Genomic DNA, 20298 nt, shown 5'->3' on the forward strand with positions numbered 1-20298 from the left:
AGTTTTCCAGTAAGCATCAAATTGTTCATGGTGATAAATGATTGAAAATGTAATTTGTATCTCATGAACTATTGACATTTTTAAAGATACAAGCTCATCCCGATGTTACACTCATCAAGACCTTTCATTTGAGTACCCACATCAATTTTTCATATATTTATATATATTATATATATGTATATATGAAAAATATATAAAAATGCATGTGGGTACTCAAATGAAAGCTCTTGATGAGTATGACATCGAGATGAGCTTATATCTTAAAAAATGTCAATGGTAAAAAAAATACAGTGAAATTTAACAAAATTTATAATTTAATAAAGCAAAATTTTAATTTTTTATATTTAACAAGTCACAGCAGTTACATAGTGACTGCAAGGTTGCTAGTTTATAAATAAATTATCAAACAATTAGATTTCTTATACACTTTATATTTGATTTCATTTAATTACAATTTCAACAGTCGATAATCTTCTGATAACAATAAATCCACTCAAATGGACTGGTTCTTAACGACTTGAAAAAAAAACAATCAATTTAATAATTGATGATTTTAAATTCAGTGCATCTTTTTTTCAAGAATAAATAATTTATGATGCCTTTTTGTTTGTACATAATCATGTTAACTTACACGTGTGTACATAAATAAATATGTACACATTTCACACACGCATACATATAATTACATAAATCTTCATTTTGTCTTAACATTTTGAGTGTATATTTTTTTGAAAGAAATTATTTTCATTCAGGATGTACCAGACATCCAAATCACACATTTTGCTTGAATTCACATTAACATCAATGCCTATTTAAGTAGATAAATAGATTGTAAACTATCTATTATATTTAGAGTTTTTAATTTTATTTTTATTTCTGTATTTAGATTTATTTAAGATTTAAGATACAGTCAACATTGATAATTTTAAAAAGTAGATCATCAAAATTTAGCAGTAGTTATAGCGAACTTTGATATCAATTTGATGATATTATTACACGAAAATCTTTACTTCAATGCTTGAGTATGCGAATAATTTCTTGATCTCTGAGTAATTATAAATTATGCAGTACTCACATAATTTTATGATAATTTATTAAGTTACAATTAGCCTTTTCAATTCGATGTCTTGAGCATAAGCTTGATAATTTTTCCTCTACATATGTTTTTTTTTTTTTTTTAAATTTTTAAGTGATCATTTAAAATTTTACATAGATTTACATAGAGCTAATGCTAGAGATAATTAGAAGCATAACAGTGAATGTCCTTTAATTGGGGTTCCTGATTACAGCCAAAATGTTATGATTTTAAGCACAAAACATCAAAGATCTTATCATAATTATGCTTACATTTTTATTTCTTTGTTCAATTAATTTTTTCATCAATAAATATTTATAATGAATACCATCGGAATTTTGATATAGTATTTTATGATCAAATCTTTGGTCTCATTATTATTTTATCTTTTTTCATAAACTCAGTAGCCTACTTTATTATTATTTTGTTGCATGTTTGATTCCTATTTACGAACATTAGTCATAAAATTGACTGTTACTTTAGCGTAGTTATAAGTTACAGTTGTAAGTTACAATAATGAGCATAAGAGATTCTTTCATTGAGACACCGTATTATCATTTTTAAACGAAGAAAAAACAAGTAGATATAGCTGATAGTTGAATTGACTTATCTCATTTTTTTAAATAGTTTTAATTGATTTACCTTATTTGAATACTGAGACGTGTCCACACACTCACATAAAAATTTATTTGTGAATTAACAGCATTTATTATTTAGTGGAATTTATTTGTTGTTGTATCGAACAATTAACAATTTATCGTGGCTTGTTAACTATTTTTATGCATGATATCTTGTAGTTTCTTTTTTATAATATCACTTGGATGGATTGTTAACAATTTATAGCCATCGTGGACGACACTTACCCTTTGATTATTATTTAATGTTCCGGACAACGTGTATGTTGTATAGGGAGTTTTTTTATTGGATTTTCAGAGGAATTTTCACATACGTGCACGACTATTCCTGGTTGTCCGGATCCACCTGGATGTAATTCATGAGCTCCTCCTGCAAATATTTTTTTTATTTTTACTTTCTACTGTATATTAATTTTTTTTTGGTAATTATTTACAAGTGGAGTCACCATTTTAATTTTAATTTCAAGCAGAATAAAAAAAAATGAAAAAATGTTAATTTTTTACCTAGATATAGCTAAAAATAAAGTGGACCCCATTTGTAAAAAATTACTTTTTTTTTTTTTTCCATTTCATATTTTAAGCTCTAAAATATCTTATAGCTCAAAAAAAAAATACAACAATAATTATCGATAACAAATTAATTTGTACTTTTATGACTTCAACTATTGAGTCAATTAATAATGAAATAAAAAACTAACAAATTAATTAATACCTGGTGATAAATTTGCAATAGCTGCTAATAAATCATGATTAACTAGTGGTTCATCCTCAGGTCTAGGTTCCCAACCAACAGGTGGTGATGCTGGAGGCGAAATTAAGAACTGTTTTGTTAATGCTGGTGGATGAAGATGCCGATCTTCGATATCTATACAAAATTAACCATTTTAATAAATGGAGTAATGATTAACTTTTTTTTCATTAGTAAAAATCATAATTTCAAGGACAATTACAAACCTATTGGCGTAACAGGCTGAGCAAAATAACAATTTATATTTGTATCCCCAAATTTAGCTTGGTGTAACTGTATCCTCGCATGAGCAGCAGCACTAGGTAAATTGTAATTCACCCTCATTCTTCTGAATGATTTGAAATATTGAAACGATGCGTTTTCGCCAAACTGTTTAAACAATTCTTCAATTTCAGCCTGTGAGTACATAATGATAAAATTAAATAAAAATCACATATTTTTTATCTCAGTGTTAGTTAGTGAATATTATAAAATAAATATGACAATAAATTTAGCAGATATTTAATAATTAAAAAAAATTAAAAATCCAATTTTTTAAAAATAATTTTTTTGTTAAATAAAATTTAAAAATTCTACAGTGGCTGTTAACTTTAATGTCATAAATAAATAATAACACTAAAGTTGACAGATATTAAAAATTTTTTTGGAATTTTATAGCAATTAAATTATTAAAATAAAATTTAATTAAAAAGTTTCACATGTGAAAATTAATAAAAATTACAAGTGAAAATTTTTAAAAGCATTTTTTTTATTGTAATTAATTTGTTAAAAAAATTTTTAAATTGACAGCTGATCGCTAACTTCAGTATTATAAAATAAATAAACAGTTACCTTAAGTTCATTAGATTTAAACACACGTGGATCGACATTTGTTACAATAACAGACATAGGTAAATCTTCATCGTGCACCAGCTCATCAAGAGACCTTGTATTCGTCCGATCTTTATCTTCTTCGAACTCGAGTTCCAGTTGCTGATAGTTGGGGTGTAAATTTGGTAGACCATCGACTTTATTGATAATTATATTTTCATATTTTTCTTCCTCGTCCCCCAAAGCTGGTTCACGCTGATCCATATTTTACTTGTCAACAAATAAATCTACACAAAAATATTGATTGCACTATTCAAAGAAAACAATATCAAGCTGTCAGAAAAAATGGAAGTTGTTTGTAAACAAATGCTGAATCTGAATAAGGCTAAAAATAAACTAACACGCGTAAAAAAATTATTTTTAACTCCTCATTTATCAACAAAGACGTACAATTAAATGCCTAAATTTAAAACAAATAATTGTAAAAGAGTTAAAACATTTTAATTGACTGGTTACTGAGGTAGTCTGTAATAAATAATTTTTTTACTGCTACTGTTATTGTTATTACCTTTTGATATATACTCGTATTTAACAATCAACAATTCAATACCTTTTAAATATCACTATTACATACGATAATGATGCTACAATAATAATAATAATAAATAATACTAGTGAATTGTTTTGATCTTTTGCAATTAAAAGTCAATTCCACTTGTTAACATTCAGTTAAAATCTTTGATTACTTAAACATTGTTAATTATTATTTTTATATCAACAATTACTTAATATTTTTCAGTGTGTATACACTTACATCACTTATACATAAAAGATAAATAATGACGAATGAGAGAGAAAGCGTGAGCATGAAAATTATTACGATGACGTCATTGTCATAGTCGATAATATAGATTCTTTTAAAAATAATTTTTTTTTTTATAATTTTTTTCGTAGTAGATTACATTCAGTCAAAATTGCGCAGCTGTCAAAATTTATGACATTAAATTTAGCTGTCACTTCACAATTGTTTTAATTTTTTTTAACAAAGAAATTATAGCAAAAAAAATGATTAAAAAAATGGACTTTTAGAAATTTTTATAAACTAAAAATGTAATTTTTTAAAAATAATTTTTTTGTTAAAGAAAATTAAAAAATTATCAAGTGACAGCTAACTTTAATGTCATCAAAATTTTGATGAAAATTAATTTAACAGATGTTTAATAATTTTTCTAATAAATCAATTACAATAAAGAAATGCTTCTAAAAATTTTCACTTGTAATTTTAATTAATTTTCATATGTAAGATTTTTAATTAATATTTTTTTTAATAATTTAATTGCTATAAAATTCAAAAAAAAATTTTAATTCCAAAAAAATTTTTTAAATTTAAAAAACCCCGCGCTTTTAAACTAGAGGGCAGTAGTTTTGAAATTAAACATCAAGTAACTTCAGAGCAAAGAAATTGTTGTTGTTTAAAATAAATACGTTGATTTGAAAGTGATTGAGTGCTATCAAATGTAATAATAACAAATACAATAAGTTGACAAAATAAAAAAAAATGTTTGCCAAAGGTGTGGTGAAGAAAAAAGATATTAACAAAATAATAGCCTCATATTTATCAAAAATTGAGGATGATGAGGTAAAATCAGAATTGGAGGCGATGTCGGGGTTAGAATATAACCTGCCTAGAGAAAAAAATTCCGAAGGTGTTGTTTTTTCTACAAGTACAAATAAAAAAACAAAAGTAAATTCAGGTAAAGAATCCAGTAAATTAAATGAAAAAAATATGGAAAACGTAAAATCATCGAAAGAGAAAAAAGAGGTCGAGTCTCAGATTCCCTCGTACATGTCCTCTAATGTTTCCGTGACAGAGCTCAGAAAAATAATAACTCAAGCAGGTAACACCTCCGAGGATCGGTACAAGATATTGGAAGCCCGGGACCGGTTGATGCGGTTGAAGAAAGCCAAAATTCACACGCTCTCGATGGCCAAAGTCACGCGAGGAACCTGTCCTGACATGTGTCCAGAGAAAGAGAGACTTATGAGAGAATTCCAGCGGCAGGTTTCGGCTTACGAATTGATCGAAGGCAATGAATATAAAATCGACCATCAGGTTGCGGTGAAACAGTACTCGAGGTCCTCTGCGGACCAGGAGGAACCGATGCCCCAGGATTTACGACCCGTTAACATCCTCAAGATGACTATGAGTTACCTGTTGCACGAGATTGCGGATTTATGTGAGGAGAATGGCACCAATCTCGCCGAGTGGTATCACTTTATGTGGGACAGGACCCGCGGTATCAGGAAGGACATCACCCAGCAAGAACTTTGCTGTCTGGAGTCAGTGGCTCTGGTGGAGCAGTGCGCCAGGTTTCATATTGTATCCAGCGAGCGGCTTTGCGCAGAAGAATTGTCTGTCTTCGACGAGAAAATCAACACTGAGAATTTGACCAAGTGCTTGCAGACTCTCAAGTACATGTATGCTGATTTGAGAGAAAAGGGAGTAGTCTGTAAGAATGAAGCGGAGTTTCGCGCGTATATCATTTTGCTTAATTTAAATAACTCGAATTTCATGTGGGATTTGCAGACGTTACCGGAATCAATAAGGAAGTCGCCGCAAGTTAATTTTGCTATAAGAGTTCATGGCTCGATTCAGGCCAAAAATTGGATAAAGTTTTTTAAGCTCGTGAAAAGTACCACGTATTTGAATGCTTCTATACTAATTAGATACTTTTTACAGGTCAGAATTGAAGCGCTGTCCGTAATGATAAAAGCTTTTTGCAGAACTTCCTCTACTTCGTTTCCGTTGTACGAGTTTATTGACATGCTGGGGTTCGAGGACGAGAACGAGGCCATTGACTTCTGTGAGCAAGCCGGGCTCAGTATCACTGAGGACGAGATGTACATTTTGATAGATAGAAAAAATATTTGTTTGCCGCCACCAGTTTCTTGCCAGCTGAGGGCTAAAAGCCTTGTTCAATCCAAGAGAATTAAAATTAATTATTCAATAGGACAGTGTATCGCCGGAGACACCATACCTGAGCAGTTGTACCTAAATCACAGGCCACATTGCAGCTTTGATCAGCACGGTTATCTCAAAGCGGAGGCGATAAATGCTTCTGATCAAAATGGTGAAGCGGAGGAAGTTATTGAAGTGGATATAGAAGAAAATTTTGAGGAAAAGCCGGAAGAAGGAATTGATAAAGATGAAGGAGAAGTTGAGGATGAGGAGATGGAAGAAGAGCAGAAAGAGGAAGTTGAAGAAGAGGAAGAGGAAGAGGAGGAGGAGGTTAGAGAAGAGGAAGAAATTGAAGATGCTGACGAAATTGAAAAAACTGATCCCTATGAATTCGTAGAGGATTTATATCCTCTGAAAAGTATATTTTCAAAACCCGAGTCGGGATTTTCTGAGCCACGATCGTTACTTTTTGGACAATCTTCAACAAGTCAGCCAGCTACTATACCAGTGACTTCATCAATATTCGGTAACAGCTCAAGTAATTTTAAATTAAGCTCCACACCAGTTCCTGTTGTTTCAGAAGACGTAGCGATAGAAGGAAAGAAGAAAGAAAATGAAGAAAAAGATAGAGCCGAATTTTTGAGAAAAGTTGAGGAAACTTCTGAATGCATAGCCAAAGAATTGGAACAAGATGTTATTGATACTCTGAGTGCCGCTGTTTTGAAAGAAGTGATTGAGGAATCGAAAATTCTTGAAAGGAATTGTGAGAAAATTTTTGAAAACATACTCGACCACGTGACCAACGATAACTGTAGGTCGATTTTAGACAATGAATTGTACATTGAAAAAAAAGTTGAAGAATTGAGTAAACGCGTGAAGAAAAAAATCGTTTGTAAGTATGTAAAAATCTGGCGAAAAAAAGTTATAAGAAATAGAGTTCAATATCGAGCTCTGGAAAATACTCCGGTTTGGCTATCGCATCAGAGTTTGAATCAATGTGCAAAGAGTATGTTCAGTAAAGAGCAAAAATTAGTCATTGAACTTATGCGAAACCGGTATACATCTAAAGAGTCTGGTGACAGTAGAAAATTTATTGATCCAGTGGAGGTGACGGCTTACCTGGGAATAAAAGAGAATGCGAAGACACTCGACATTGAAACAACACCCATCTCTTACTGGAAGATGATTATCTCGTGGCCTTTGTTAGATCAGCGACCTCTTCTTCGTAGGTATCAGAAAATAATGACAGAGTATCTGTGTCCACGGGACCCTTCCATGGATCCGATTGTAAAAATTTATCAGCCAAATCCATATGAAACTCTGGCGATGTGTATAAAAAATGTGGAAGGTGTTCTCGAGGATCATCACTACACGGGAAATGACGGATTATTTATTATCTCTACGGTGGATGAAGATGCGAAAGTTGTCGCTCGAAGACTGACTAAATCTGTATTAGCAAGACAAAAATTAATGGCGATCCCCTTAGTTTTAGTCATAATTGGAGCCGATGCTGAATCCAGTATCAATGTCGAGCCTACGGCGGAGCTTAAAAGTCTTGTTAAATCTGGTTATTTATCAGAGTACGTGATACATCGTGAGAAAGTTATCGACGAGAGTATTTTGTTGAAACTGACTCAGACTGCGGTACGCTGGCTGACTATGAATAAATCACCGCCGGTGCCTCTGGAAATGGACTCGCTTTATCAAGTTGTTGATACTTGCTTGACGGAAGAATTGTGGCTCAGGATAACTGGACATGCTTCGTATAGTTCTATCTTGTCGACAGCATTGGAGGACCCCCAGTTTGTGGTTGATCTTCATAATGAAACTATCAGTCATTTGATTGATATTGTACTGGATCCGGAGAACACGCTGCATACCAGCTTTCCTGATGAGTTGAAACCCTTTTTGCCGAAGGAATTTATATTGCCTTGTACTTATGAGTATTTTAATGACGACTGGAAGAATGAAGAACAACGGATTGTTATTGAGCGGACTATTAATAATTTATCTTTACCACCTTGGCCGTAAGTATTTATTTTTTACTAAGGTAAATGACCCAGTTATTGATACTGGCTTAGTTTTTGACACTTGCAATTGTATTCTAATTAAAACAATTAAATGTTCTCAAATAACCAATTATCGTAAAATTTATAATTCAAAAATTATATTTCTTAATTTATCAGAGTTGATTTCTTCTACTTAATTAAAAAAAAATTTTTAATGATTCTTTAGAATTTATTTAAAAATTCAGTGATCAAATTTATTTTAAAATAACCTTTTAATCGAAATACCAAACGACCTTTCCATTCCAAATAAGGCAGTAGTTTTTATTAGAAATTTGATTACTATACTTGTGACGTAATTTAACTACCTACGCAGTAAAATTTAATTTCTTATAAATTTTATTTTGTCTTAGATTCGAGTGGCCTATCAGCGATCCAACCCAATTTTACAAATCAATCTTGAGCTACAGTAAAAAAGCTCTTAAGGAAAATTATTCATCATCAAATATAATGAACAGACTATTTCTCATGATCGACAGAAACGAAACGTTAAACTTCATCCAGATTGTTATTGAAATAACAAAGCAAAAAATAAAAAATATCAATCCAGAAGTACGAGTGGTTTTCAATAGAAATCATTTCAAGCATTTTTGTACATTACCCTGGTGGTTAAAATCCAGTATCTTGATGAACGTCAAACCCAAATTCAGCGAACACGCATTCGTTGAACCAGTGAACAAAAAGCAGCGGCTGACTGAAAACAGAGCTGAGACTATGGCGGAGATTCAGAAGTATGAAAGTTTCTGTTCAATCGAAGAAGATAAACCCGAAATTGATACTGAAGATATCGATAATGCTTCTATGAAGTTAGAAGCTTTGTTGTCCCAACACTCGTTATCTAGTCAATTGTTGGAGGAAAAATTGAAAGCCGCCTTAAGTAGTGATTAGAAATAAACAGATTTTTGACTTTGTTTATAAACTATCATGTCTTCAGTAATTTTACACGTTCAATCTTTTTATAATCTCTTTACATAAATATGTTTTTGTATTTGAAAAAAATATTTTGTACATACTGTAAAAAAAAAACTTCGCGGAATGTAGCAACTATTTTGTTAAAATTAACAATAAACTATAAAATAAACTTAATTATTTGTTTTTAATTGAAACTAGTGGCAGACTAAAAAAAAATCGATTTTTCAAAAATTTCACACTAGGTGTGCCCCTCAAAGTATTTGAAAATAATTTTTTGAATAATTCATAAGTGACTCAAAAGAAAGATGATGAAAATGAAATTAATGGAAATAAATTTAGTAGATGTTTAATAATTTTTTCTAACCAATAAATTATGGCAAAAAAATTGACATTTAGAAATTTTTAAAAATTAAAAAAAAAATTTTCACCTGTAAAAAATTTTTAAAATTAAGCGCGCAATTTTCTAAAAATATTTTTTTAATTCTAAGTTAATTAATAAAAAATATCATTGAGTGTCGGTTAATTTTAGTATCACAAAAAATTGAATGAAGTTTTTGATCTATGTGTAAAAATTATGATCTTTTTTTTATTCATAATTAATAATTAATTAAAAAAATTTCTATGAAATATTATGAAAGAATTTTTATATACCTATAAGTAATTTTTTAAGTCATTCTAATCTAAATACAATTGTGCATTTAAGTGAATTAACTCTTGTATGACAACACAAAGAATATTAAATTACAAAATAGAATGAAATAATGACAAGATTGATAATTGATGCTTTAAATATAATAAATTAGATTTGATAACGAAGTGGAAATAACATGTAATGTATCTGTACAAATAAATATAAAATAAAGTATCAAGTATCAAAAGTAGTAGTAAGTGTAAGTATTGTAATAGTATATTTTATGTAAATATTAAGTTATCCCGCTGTCAATACTCCTGAATGCGCAAGTCAGTAAATTCATATTATGTATATCATCACTGTATATATTTATCTCTCTCAATTTTCTTTTAGTCATCAGTTGCTATTGTGAGTTAGAATGTGTAAAACCTATTAATATGTTACGGTCAGCTGAGACTCTGAGTATTACTGTGATCTGCTTCTTATTTAGCTGGTGATGATGCTGGTGTAGAAAAAAGAAAAAAGAAAAAAAAAAAAAAACTTTTAATGTTTCAAGTTGAATTATAATTAATAAATTTAAACTACCTACTGTCATTGTAATTGTTGTTGTTGTTGGGATTAATTGAAGACGCATGAAATTGCTACTTATTGAATCGACTTGAAATTTTCCTTAAATTTTAGAAAATTACCAATATGGTGGAGCCTATTTTTGATTATCAATTTCGACTAATACTCATTGGTGACAGTACTGTTGGAAAAAGCTCCTTGCTTAAATATTTTACGGATGGAAAATTTGCAGAGGTGATTACGCATTTAATTTCATTAATTTTATTATTATTTTTAGCTTTAAATTTACGATGTTTGTTTTTTAACGCTACGAGTTAGAGCTATGACAATAAAATGATAGTGAAGTTAGCTTTCAGCTGTTAATTTTAAAAATTTATATAAAAAATCAATTATAAAAAAAAATAGTTCTAAAAATTTTCACTTGTAAAATTTTTTAATCAATTTTTTTTTCTAATAATTTAATTGTCATAAAATTATAAAAAAATTTTTAATGTCTGTCAACTTCAGTGTTATACAATAAAAGTTGATTTTGATAGACATTAAATTTTTATTTATTTACTTTTTATGAAGTAATTAATTCCCCAGAAATTCAGTACGACGTTGTCAGTCTATTTTAAGAATTTATTCCAATTGTCAATTGTGCAATTTTGTGTATAAATATAAAATGTCCACCTAGATTCTGTGTTTTAAAGGTTAGCTTTGTTATTAATGCGTAGTTATCATTTTTTCCATTTTTATTCTCAATACATGTACTTGCTGGTTTTACTTATACACTAATTAGCATTATCTTCTAATTCAACAAGTCATTGTTTTATTTTTATCAGCTGTTATTTTTATCTTTATTTTGTTTATAACAAATATTTATACAGAAAATTTTTATTTAGTAATTTATATTAACTAAAGTAAAAATATGTATGTTAAATTATTTATTATTTCATGTATAAAAATATTGAAGTAATTAATGTAAATAATTTTATTTATTTTTTTTTGTAGCTTTCAGATCCAACTGTGGGTGTTGATTTTTTTGCACGACTGATAGACGTCGATGATGGTACAAGGATCAAATTACAACTGTGGGATACAGCTGGCCAGGAACGTTTTAGGTAATTTATTGCAAGACACAGTTTTGATTACTGATTAATTAAAGTGGGTTGTTTTTTTTTTGGTAATTATTTACAATTGGGTTCCAACATTTTAATTTTCATTTTTTTGAACGAATTTTTTTTTTTTTTTAATTTTGATATTTTTTTTTTTTTTTTAAATACACAAAAAACGAACAGTTAAAAAAAAAGTTGATTATCATAATTTTACAAATTTTTTTATTGCTCTTTTTTTTATACTTTTAACAAAAAAAAAAAAAAAAATATATCCAAAACATCAAAAAAATATAAAATAGAAATTTTATCCAAAAACACGAGAGCCAAAATTTTTTCCAACTTCTGAAGAGAAAAAAGCTATCAAAATCTTTATTTTTTTTCTTTCACGATATTTTTTATTAAAAAGTGCCGTAAAAACAGGCAGAATAAAAAAAAATGCAAAATGTTAATTTTTCACCTAGATATGGCCAAAAATAGGGTGGACCCTACTTGTAAATAATTACCTTTTTTTTGTTATTCAATAGCAGTGATTTAATTTCTTAAATAATTAGTAGTTACAACTTTCAAATAAAAATAGAATATAAATTAATTTTTTTATCAATGGTACATTCTATTGCAATTATCAGATATCGCAATTATTATCTTCTATATAAAATAGATAATTATAAAATGAAAAATATTATATTGCATTATATCACATATTTCCTGTACAATGTTTAATTTTTGCAATTAAAAAAATTCACTCTTAAATTACAGCAGTACCTAAGTAATCGTTAATTGTTTTAAAATATAAGTAATAATAAATATTAAAAAATGAATTTTTTCAGGTCAATAACAAAATCATATTACCGTAACTCAGTTGGAGCATTATTGGTGTATGATGTTTGTAATAGAGCAAGCTTCGAGCACATTCCCCAATGGATGATGGAAGCGCGTCGTCATATCGAACCTCATCGCCCAGTATTTGCTCTGGTGGGTTGCAAATTAGATCTAGTTACTAATGGAGGTAGACGTGAGGTATCTAAGGAAGAAGCCCGGGCCTTTGCTGATCAACACGGCGTTCATCATGTTGAAACGAGCGCCAAGACCGGAGTAAATGTTACTGAAGCGTTTCGCGCCGTGACCCAAGAAGTCTACAACAGAATCAAAACCGGCGAATACAAGATCGAAGATGGCTGGGACGGAATTAAGACTGGATTTGCACGCCCCGGTGGCTTAGATTTCAATCTTGCCGAAGGTGAACCCACCAAATCCTCTTGTTGTTGAGGTTTTTTAGTTTATTCGATCACAAATCATTTATTTCATCATCTACGTCTGCATCTAGCTCCTTCATATTATGTTTAAGTCTAATTATTTTTATCATTATGATCGTGTAAGTACTGATTATAATTATTGTTGTCAATTATTGATTAATTGAATTTATAAAGATTTTAAACTTTTTACTATTTTTTTGGCGCTGTTAAAATTTTTAGGGTGAAACCAACGTTTTATACAATCTCTACATTTTTTGTACGTATTTTGTTATGATAACAGAAAATTTTTTGATAATTGGTTCCAAAATAATATAAATTATAGGATACGTACTTTAGTAATTACATACATTTTAATTTAAATTTTATTTGAAGGATACAATTGTGCCTTCTAGATTAGAAATTTATTTCTTCAATATAATTGCGAAAAATAATTTTAAAAATCTATATTATAATTATTAAAGTTAGATTACATTTGGCTGTATCAGAAAAAAATTCTTTTTATATTATATTAAATATATCCCAAAAGTCTGTTAAGTGAAAAATGAAAATTCAGTAAGATATTTCAAAAGTTTAAAAAAAATTTTAACAATTTTTTTTAATATCCATTATAAAATTTACAATACATTTTATAGCAATTAAATTATTAAAAAAAATTTTTTTAAAAAGTTTCACATGTGAAAATTAATAAAAATTACAAGTGAAAATTTTTAGAAGCATTTTTTTATTCTAATTAATTTTTTAAAAAATTTTTTTAATTGACAGCTGACCGCTAACTTCAGTATTATTCTATTTTTTATGATGAAAACTAAAATATATATTTGGTATGAATAAAACAAAACTATTTTTTTCTGACGCAGTCCGTAATTAGATATTATTTAAGCACTATTAAATTCACGCTTCGATCTATGAATTAAAATTAAATAACCAACACACCAATTTTATAAATTTTCATGTGGAATTTTAGTAATTAAGAATATACCATAAAAAATTGTAAATACAATCTACGCCATAGAAGTGAATTTATAATAATCTTTTCTTACTATCGTAGTTAATGTACAGAAAAAAATAAACTCCGTTGAAATTATTTTGAGCTTAATTATTAAAGGGAAAAAGAAAAAAAAAAAAAAAACGAAAAATTACCAAGTTTTAAAAACCAATGATTTATTACTTTATTACGTACATCTGTTACAAATGTTATAATTAAAGATATAAATGAAAAAGATTTTTATTCACAAAACATTCAATCTTGTAATAAGTAATTAATTATCATTAATTAATTAATTAACATATAGAGCAAATTCAAGTTTTAATAAAAATACATGCGTGCATGTATGTGTGTATATACCTCATGTAGTTTATATTATATATATATATATATAATATGTACTCTGATGTTTCTATTAAATAAATATTGTAAAAATAAAATCAATTAATATAGTATATTATTTATTTACAGTAAAATAAAATAAAACAAAAATATTGATAATCTTTAAAAATAAAAAAACAAAATGATTTTAATGGAATGTGGATGGAATATTAAAATGTCGATAAGATTCAACGTAATTATAAATATAATAAACAATAATATTAAAATATTTTTTTTTTTTCATAGAATATATATATCGATAACATACCTAATTTGGTGAATATGTATGTAAAATCACAATAAAACTATTTTAATTTTTTACACATCGAGAAAACAATTTAATTTAAATTATTAATATTCAATAATAGTAATTATTAATTAATAAACAACGTCAAGCGCGTTTGACTAGAAGGATCCCTATTATTCATTTGTTTATATATTATGTATTTTTATTACTTATAATTGAAACTATAATATATAATTGTCTTTATTGTTTGGCAAGAAGTTTCTCATATAAATTTACAAAGTAGACGAAAAGTCGACACTAATACTCGTTTTGATTAAGCTTTCAATCTACATTATTGGATTCTCTATTTTTTATTACTTCTTTTTATTTTTTCTCGCGATAAGCATACATATCATCTTATTTATTTACATGTCGATTAAGAACTACCGTATTCGATTTACAAAACTCGCCAGTTTACAGGTTCATATTAAACCAAAAAATATCTAAACAATACAATAGGCTATAATTTTTATAAAAATTTATTTACCTATCTAGTAATTTCAAATTTATGTTGACCCTTTACAATAACAAAGAAATGTTCTTTAAAATAATTTACACTAATAATTATGTCAACTTAATTTGAAAAGTAAAAATAAAAGTCTAAATTTGTTCGCTTTGCCACTGAGTAAGTTTTGTAGACCATATACAATAAATTATTTATGTACAGATCGAACGTATCAGCAGTAAACAAACAAAAAAATTTATAATATATAAGTCATTTGGTTCTTCAATATATTAATTTCTAATAATATACTCTAAATATTCAACAAAATTCAAAAATAAAATAACAAAATCTATTAATTACTTTTACTTATAGTTTAACGATCATCATATACATTACTTCAATTATCAATTATCAATTCGCGTTTCGCGTTTATAAATTATTTAAATCAGTTTCAAGTGCTAAATATATCGCGTTAATAATTTTTGGCTCTACAGAGCTAAAAAGGGCATATAAAAAAATTTTTTTCACTCCAACTAGCCCGAAAATGTTTATAACGTTTAAATCTGTAAAAAAATGAATAAAAAAATTTTTTTTGATACGCCCTTTTGGCTCTAAGACAAAAAAATTCTAAAGCCAAAAGGGCGTATCAATTATTTTTTCGAAAATTGTGACGTTTAACTTTTTTCTTTTTTAATTTGTAAATTTATAAATTTTTTTGAAAATTTGTAAAAATTGTGATGATCAATTTTTTTTTTTAATTGTTCATTTTTTTTATATATTTAAAAAAAAAAAAACCTTTTTTTTTTTTTTTTTAAGGCTAATAATTAATTGTGATTAAAAAAAAATGATACGTCCTTTTGGGTTTAAAATTTTTTTGTCTTAGAGCCAAAAGGACGTATACAAAAAAAATTTTTTTATTCACTTTTTTTACAGATTTGAATGTGGCAAACATTTTTAGGTTGGTTGGAGGAAAAAAATTTTTTTTCTATACACCCTTTTGACATTAGTAACGCGATATTACTGTCATATGTATCAATGACTAAATTTAATTTTTAATTTATGATTAATTTTTTAAATTGATTAATAAACATAGTTTATTTTAGTTAATTTGTAACGTGAGATAAACTATATTTAGTCGGTTTAACATTATACGATTTTAAAAATTTTTAAATAGAAAAATCGTATTCCTTTAGGACGAATTTTTTTTTTTCAATTACACGACTACTTTATTAATCGTTTTTATTAGCCGATTCATTTTCAATGAGATGATTTGTGAATTGTTCAATTCTTAATAATAAATTGCTTTTAATTGAGTAAATACTTATTCCAATGATTGACAACCAAAGAGAACATATTCTTCGCGGGATAACCAAAATGGATTACCTTCAACATACTCAGGTGGTGTTTTATCTAAAAATAAATATGTACATAATAATAAACAACAAAGTAATTATGTTAAAAGCAAGTGGTGGTGACAAAAATAATTACCGGGATGTACTGCTAACGGAACATATGTGGAGCCCATAGCGACATTCCAACTGTGTGTACCGGGACAGCTTCTTACTTCGAGAACAGACTCGTACTCGGGTAATGTCTCGCGTAAATCTTTTTTTAATCTCAATGCAAAGCCTGCTAGATCAGTATTACCACCTGTGAGAAGGATGTGCGATAAACAATCTTGCATTGTATTTTCTGATAAGCCGGCTGTTACATCTTTTATTATTTGTGGTAGACCTAGACTGATGTACATCATCTCTGGCGCTACATATAACTCTGGACCTAATGACACTTTCTAAAAATTTTTATTTATATTAGTAATTAATTAATTTTTTTTTTTTTTTTTTTTTTTTTAATAATTTCAGACAATGTTTTTTAATTGATACTACCACGAATTGAAAAAAAAAATTAATTTAAGTGTAGTTATTACTATAAAATCAATATTTGAATAAAAAATTATACCGAGCTGTCTTAAATCAACAATCATTATTGATTGAATTGTTTTAAGCTTAAATATTTTCTACCGTTACTGAATTAGTTATCCGCTATTTCGCAATTGAATATTCTACACCGCAACTTTCAATTACTGCACAAAATATAACTTCTGAATTACATAATTATACTTCAATCTTGTACACTATCATAGAATTTACTCTAAAACTTCAACAAAAACATTGTCTGGAAAAAAAAAAAAAAGTAAATAAATAAAACTAAAATATTTACCCAAAACTGTTTATACTCAGCATAACTATCAACTCTCAAATTAATATGCTCCCTTTTGGTAGGCCCCTTCCTGAGTTCCTCGCTCTCAATATTATAACTCAACCTACACCTCTCCTTGACCGCCATGGTGTCAAGATGAGAAATCGGTATCTGGTGATACTCTTTAGGTTGCCAGTGCATTGTCTGTTTGAGATGATAAGCAACGTGCCATCCGCCAACTGGAAGCAATCGCCAGCGATGCGGAATCACTCGTCCTCCAATAACCACCGCGACAGTCGTGCTGAGTGCTCCGCTGTCAACCACCACACACGTCTCGACGTCTAGCATCGCACAAGCCGCTAATGGCTTTGGAACTAAGCATACTCTGGAATTAAAATCAGAGCAATCAATCAATAGCTGGAAAACTATATCTTTTACATTTTACTCATCTATATTATTAAGAGTATATAATTAAGAAATTACCTTGTATCTGGTGAACTATTAACATTTTTAAAGATATAAGCTCATCCCGATGCTACATTCATCAAGACCTTTCATTTGAGTACCCACATCATTTTTTCATATATTTATATATATATTATATATATATGTATATATGAAAAATATGTCAAAATACATGTGGGTACTCAAATGAAAGCTCTTGATGAGTGTAACATCAGGAGGAGCTTATATTTTGAAAAACGTCAATAATTAAAAAAGTACAGTGCAATTTAACAAAAGTCATTATTTAATAAAGCTAAATTTTAATTATTTATAGTTCACAAGTCACGGCAGTCACATAGTGACTGCAAGGTTGCTAGTAAATATTTAATTATAATTAAGAAATTACCTCGCTACTTTAACTTCTTGGAAAAGATAGTGCAGCAGCTGTTTTCTCAGCACTGGCTGCATTGCCAGCGGTTCGCAAAACATCAATACAGCGTTTGGTTTCCGCAACGTAGCCGTCAATTCCATTTGGTGGAACAAGTGATCAACAAATGTCCTTAAAACTGAAAAAGACCCGTCGCTGAGTAATGCCTCTGCTGGACTAACCACGTCAACATTGGGAATTCCAAGGACCTCAATGGTGTCCGTGCAATATCCATTTACTAGTTTCTGGTAAAGTGGATTAGCCCGGGTGTAACACATTGCTTCCAGCGGGTGTGTTATCAACCTCTTTTTTTCCCTATAAAGTTTAACAGAATTGCAGAAAACGCAGAAAGGCCCGCTTGGACGCGGTATCTTCGTCGTCGTCAGCTCTGACAGTTTCAACGATTTAAGTTTCTTGGCTATAGATTTATAATCAGACTTTATGCGACTACTCGTACTTGTTCCTCCTCCTGCATTTAGTTTATCAGCCGGTGGTGGATGCGTGTTTTGAACGTGAGTTTTACTGTCGCACTTGGGGATTCCGAACAGCGAAAAGTGCCTACGTAGTCCAGAATGCGGCGTTATCACCCACGTGTATTTATTGCCGATCTCAATTACAACTTTTGCGCTAGAACCCTCCACGCAGTTACGCTGACATGTGTACCCGCTGCAGTGGTAGCATTTTGGAAACGTCCCTCCGTTTACGTTTTCATTTAGAGTAATCACCATATGCAGGCGGTAACACATTGCTTTGAAACTTACACTGAGCAATTGGAGACATTTTATATCAGGAAATTTAAAATGTACCTTTGATAGTAATTGTAGCCATTTCATTTTCCTAGAAAAAAAAACAAAATTATCATTTTAAAATCTGACGTTTTTATTTCTAATGAAAAATTAAATATTTATAAAAAATAAAAGTTAAAAATATGATAATAAAAAAAATATTTTTAATAAAATTAAAACGACTTTTATTAAAAATTAAAAATTAAAAACGACTTTTTTTTTAATTTTTCTATAAATACAGAAATTATAAAATATCTGTTATTTTAAATTATGCAAATAAATTTTGCATGATATTAAAGTTAGATGTCACTTGACCATTTTTTAATTTTATTTAACAAAAAAATTTGTTCCCAAAAATTATTTTTAAAAAATTGCATTTTTAATTTCTTAAAATTAATTTTCATTAATTTAGCAGATATTTAATCATTTTTAGAATTATTTTTAACAAATGAATTATGGCAAAAAAAAAGTGATGTAGAAATTTAAAAAAATTAAAATCAAAATTAAGTTAGCTGACATTTCAAAATTCTTAGAAATTTTTTAATGAAGAAATTTCAATTAAACAATTTAAAAAAAAAGAATTTCACGTATAAAAAACTTGAAAAACTACAAGTGTAATTTTTTAGAAATATTTTTTTAGTTGTAATTTAATTAAAAAAAAAAATAAAAATTTTTTAGACATCTGCTAATTTCAGTGTCATAAATAAAAAATGTAATTTTTTAACAGATTTGCTTGTTAAAAAAAAAATATAAAAAATTCTCTAGTGACTGCTAACTTTAATCTGATCTTTAAATTTCATAACTGGCCGACACCCGATAACGTATTTACTTGTAAAAAAAGAAAGCGAATGTAAAAAAAATTTTTAAATATTTTAAAATTAATTAAAAATTTATTTATTTTAAAAATAAATTTTAATAATATTAAATTAGTTTATAAAAGTATAAAAATTATCTGACATTAAATTTTGCTGTCATTTTTAATTTTCTTTTACAAATAAATTACAGCAAAAAAAAAAAATTATTAAAAAAATGGACTTGTAGTAATTTTAATAAATTAAAAAAAGTAATTTTTTAGAAAAAATATTTTTGTTAAAGAAAATTAAAAAAATTGTCAAGTGACAGCTAACTTGACTTTTATGTCATAAAATTATCTTTCGTTTATTTTCATCAAAATAAAAATTAAACGTCAAATAATATTTTGACACATGAAATTTTTATTCAACAATTATCATTTAGATAAATTATTACTGAAATAATAATTACCGCACGTTGATTGTTAGTAATTGTTAAAGATAGAGATAAAAAATAAAAGTTAACCTAACTTACCAGAGATAGTCGGTGTCAGATGTTTTTCTTAAATATTTGCAGGTACTCCCGAATGCAATAATGTCAGGTACATCACAATATAACAATATTTTTATCCATATCTCCTCGGGGAACACTGCTGGATCCATTTTAGTTAAATAAATACACACTAAACTCGTTAATTGATAAATTTATTATCAGTATGTAGTAACAATCGTGAGAACGTTCGTAGCTCTATGAGTGTTCTATTTGCGACGACGTTAGCGAATGAGCGGAAAATTGACACTC

The 20298-nt window shown here is 28.1% G+C and overlaps 4 protein-coding genes across 6 annotated transcripts; 2 read left to right on the forward strand and 2 right to left on the reverse strand.

Annotated features, from left to right (window-relative positions):
* Window positions 1-410: 410 nt before the first annotated feature.
* Sra (RRM_RCAN_like domain containing protein Sra) lies at window positions 411-4090 on the reverse strand. 3 transcript variants are annotated; one of them, XM_074242120.1, is made up of 5 exons: window positions 3879-4090; window positions 3290-3555; window positions 2665-2854; window positions 2423-2575; window positions 411-2080 (listed from the first exon to the last, which is right to left on the reverse strand). In XM_074242120.1, exons 2-5 carry the CDS (start codon window positions 3530-3532, stop codon window positions 1953-1955), a joined length of 714 nt encoding a protein of 237 aa, XP_074098221.1. In that variant the 5' UTR covers window positions 3533-3555; window positions 3879-4090; the 3' UTR covers window positions 411-1952. The 3 variants fall into 3 exon arrangements, with proteins under 3 accessions (XP_074098221.1, XP_074098222.1, XP_074098220.1); XM_074242121.1 differs by having other exon boundaries at window positions 3290-3577; window positions 3837-4090; XM_074242119.1 differs by having other exon boundaries at window positions 3837-4089.
* A 671-nt stretch (window positions 4091-4761) lies between these two features.
* Xmas (RRM_XMAS2 and SAC3_GANP domain-containing protein xmas) lies at window positions 4762-9379 on the forward strand. The gene is made up of 2 exons (XM_074242060.1): window positions 4762-8254; window positions 8647-9379. The coding sequence occupies exons 1-2, from the start codon at window positions 4827-4829 to the stop codon at window positions 9179-9181; spliced, it is 3963 nt and encodes a 1320-aa protein (XP_074098161.1). The 5' UTR covers window positions 4762-4826; the 3' UTR covers window positions 9182-9379.
* A 903-nt stretch (window positions 9380-10282) lies between these two features.
* Window positions 10283-13981, forward strand: LOC141526913 (ras-related protein Rab-39B-like). Its single transcript, XM_074242062.1, has 3 exons — window positions 10283-10637; window positions 11397-11506; window positions 12328-13981. Exons 1-3 carry the CDS (start codon window positions 10530-10532, stop codon window positions 12764-12766), a joined length of 657 nt encoding a protein of 218 aa, XP_074098163.1. The 5' UTR covers window positions 10283-10529; the 3' UTR covers window positions 12767-13981.
* Window positions 13982-14484: 503 nt separating this feature from the next.
* LOC141526912 (uncharacterized) lies at window positions 14485-20267 on the reverse strand. Its single transcript, XM_074242061.1, has 5 exons — window positions 20032-20267; window positions 17900-18757; window positions 17071-17434; window positions 16339-16642; window positions 14485-16260 (listed from the first exon to the last, which is right to left on the reverse strand). Exons 1-5 carry the CDS (start codon window positions 20157-20159, stop codon window positions 16172-16174), a joined length of 1743 nt encoding a protein of 580 aa, XP_074098162.1. The 5' UTR covers window positions 20160-20267; the 3' UTR covers window positions 14485-16171.
* Window positions 20268-20298: the final 31 nt, after the last annotated feature.

The sequence above is a fragment of the Cotesia typhae genome, unplaced genomic scaffold (genome assembly GCF_013202065.1).
Source record: "Cotesia typhae breed Kobodo isofemale line unplaced genomic scaffold, CoteBio_Ctyphae contig_4, whole genome shotgun sequence".
Taxonomy (NCBI): Eukaryota; Metazoa; Arthropoda; class Insecta; order Hymenoptera; family Braconidae; genus Cotesia; species Cotesia typhae.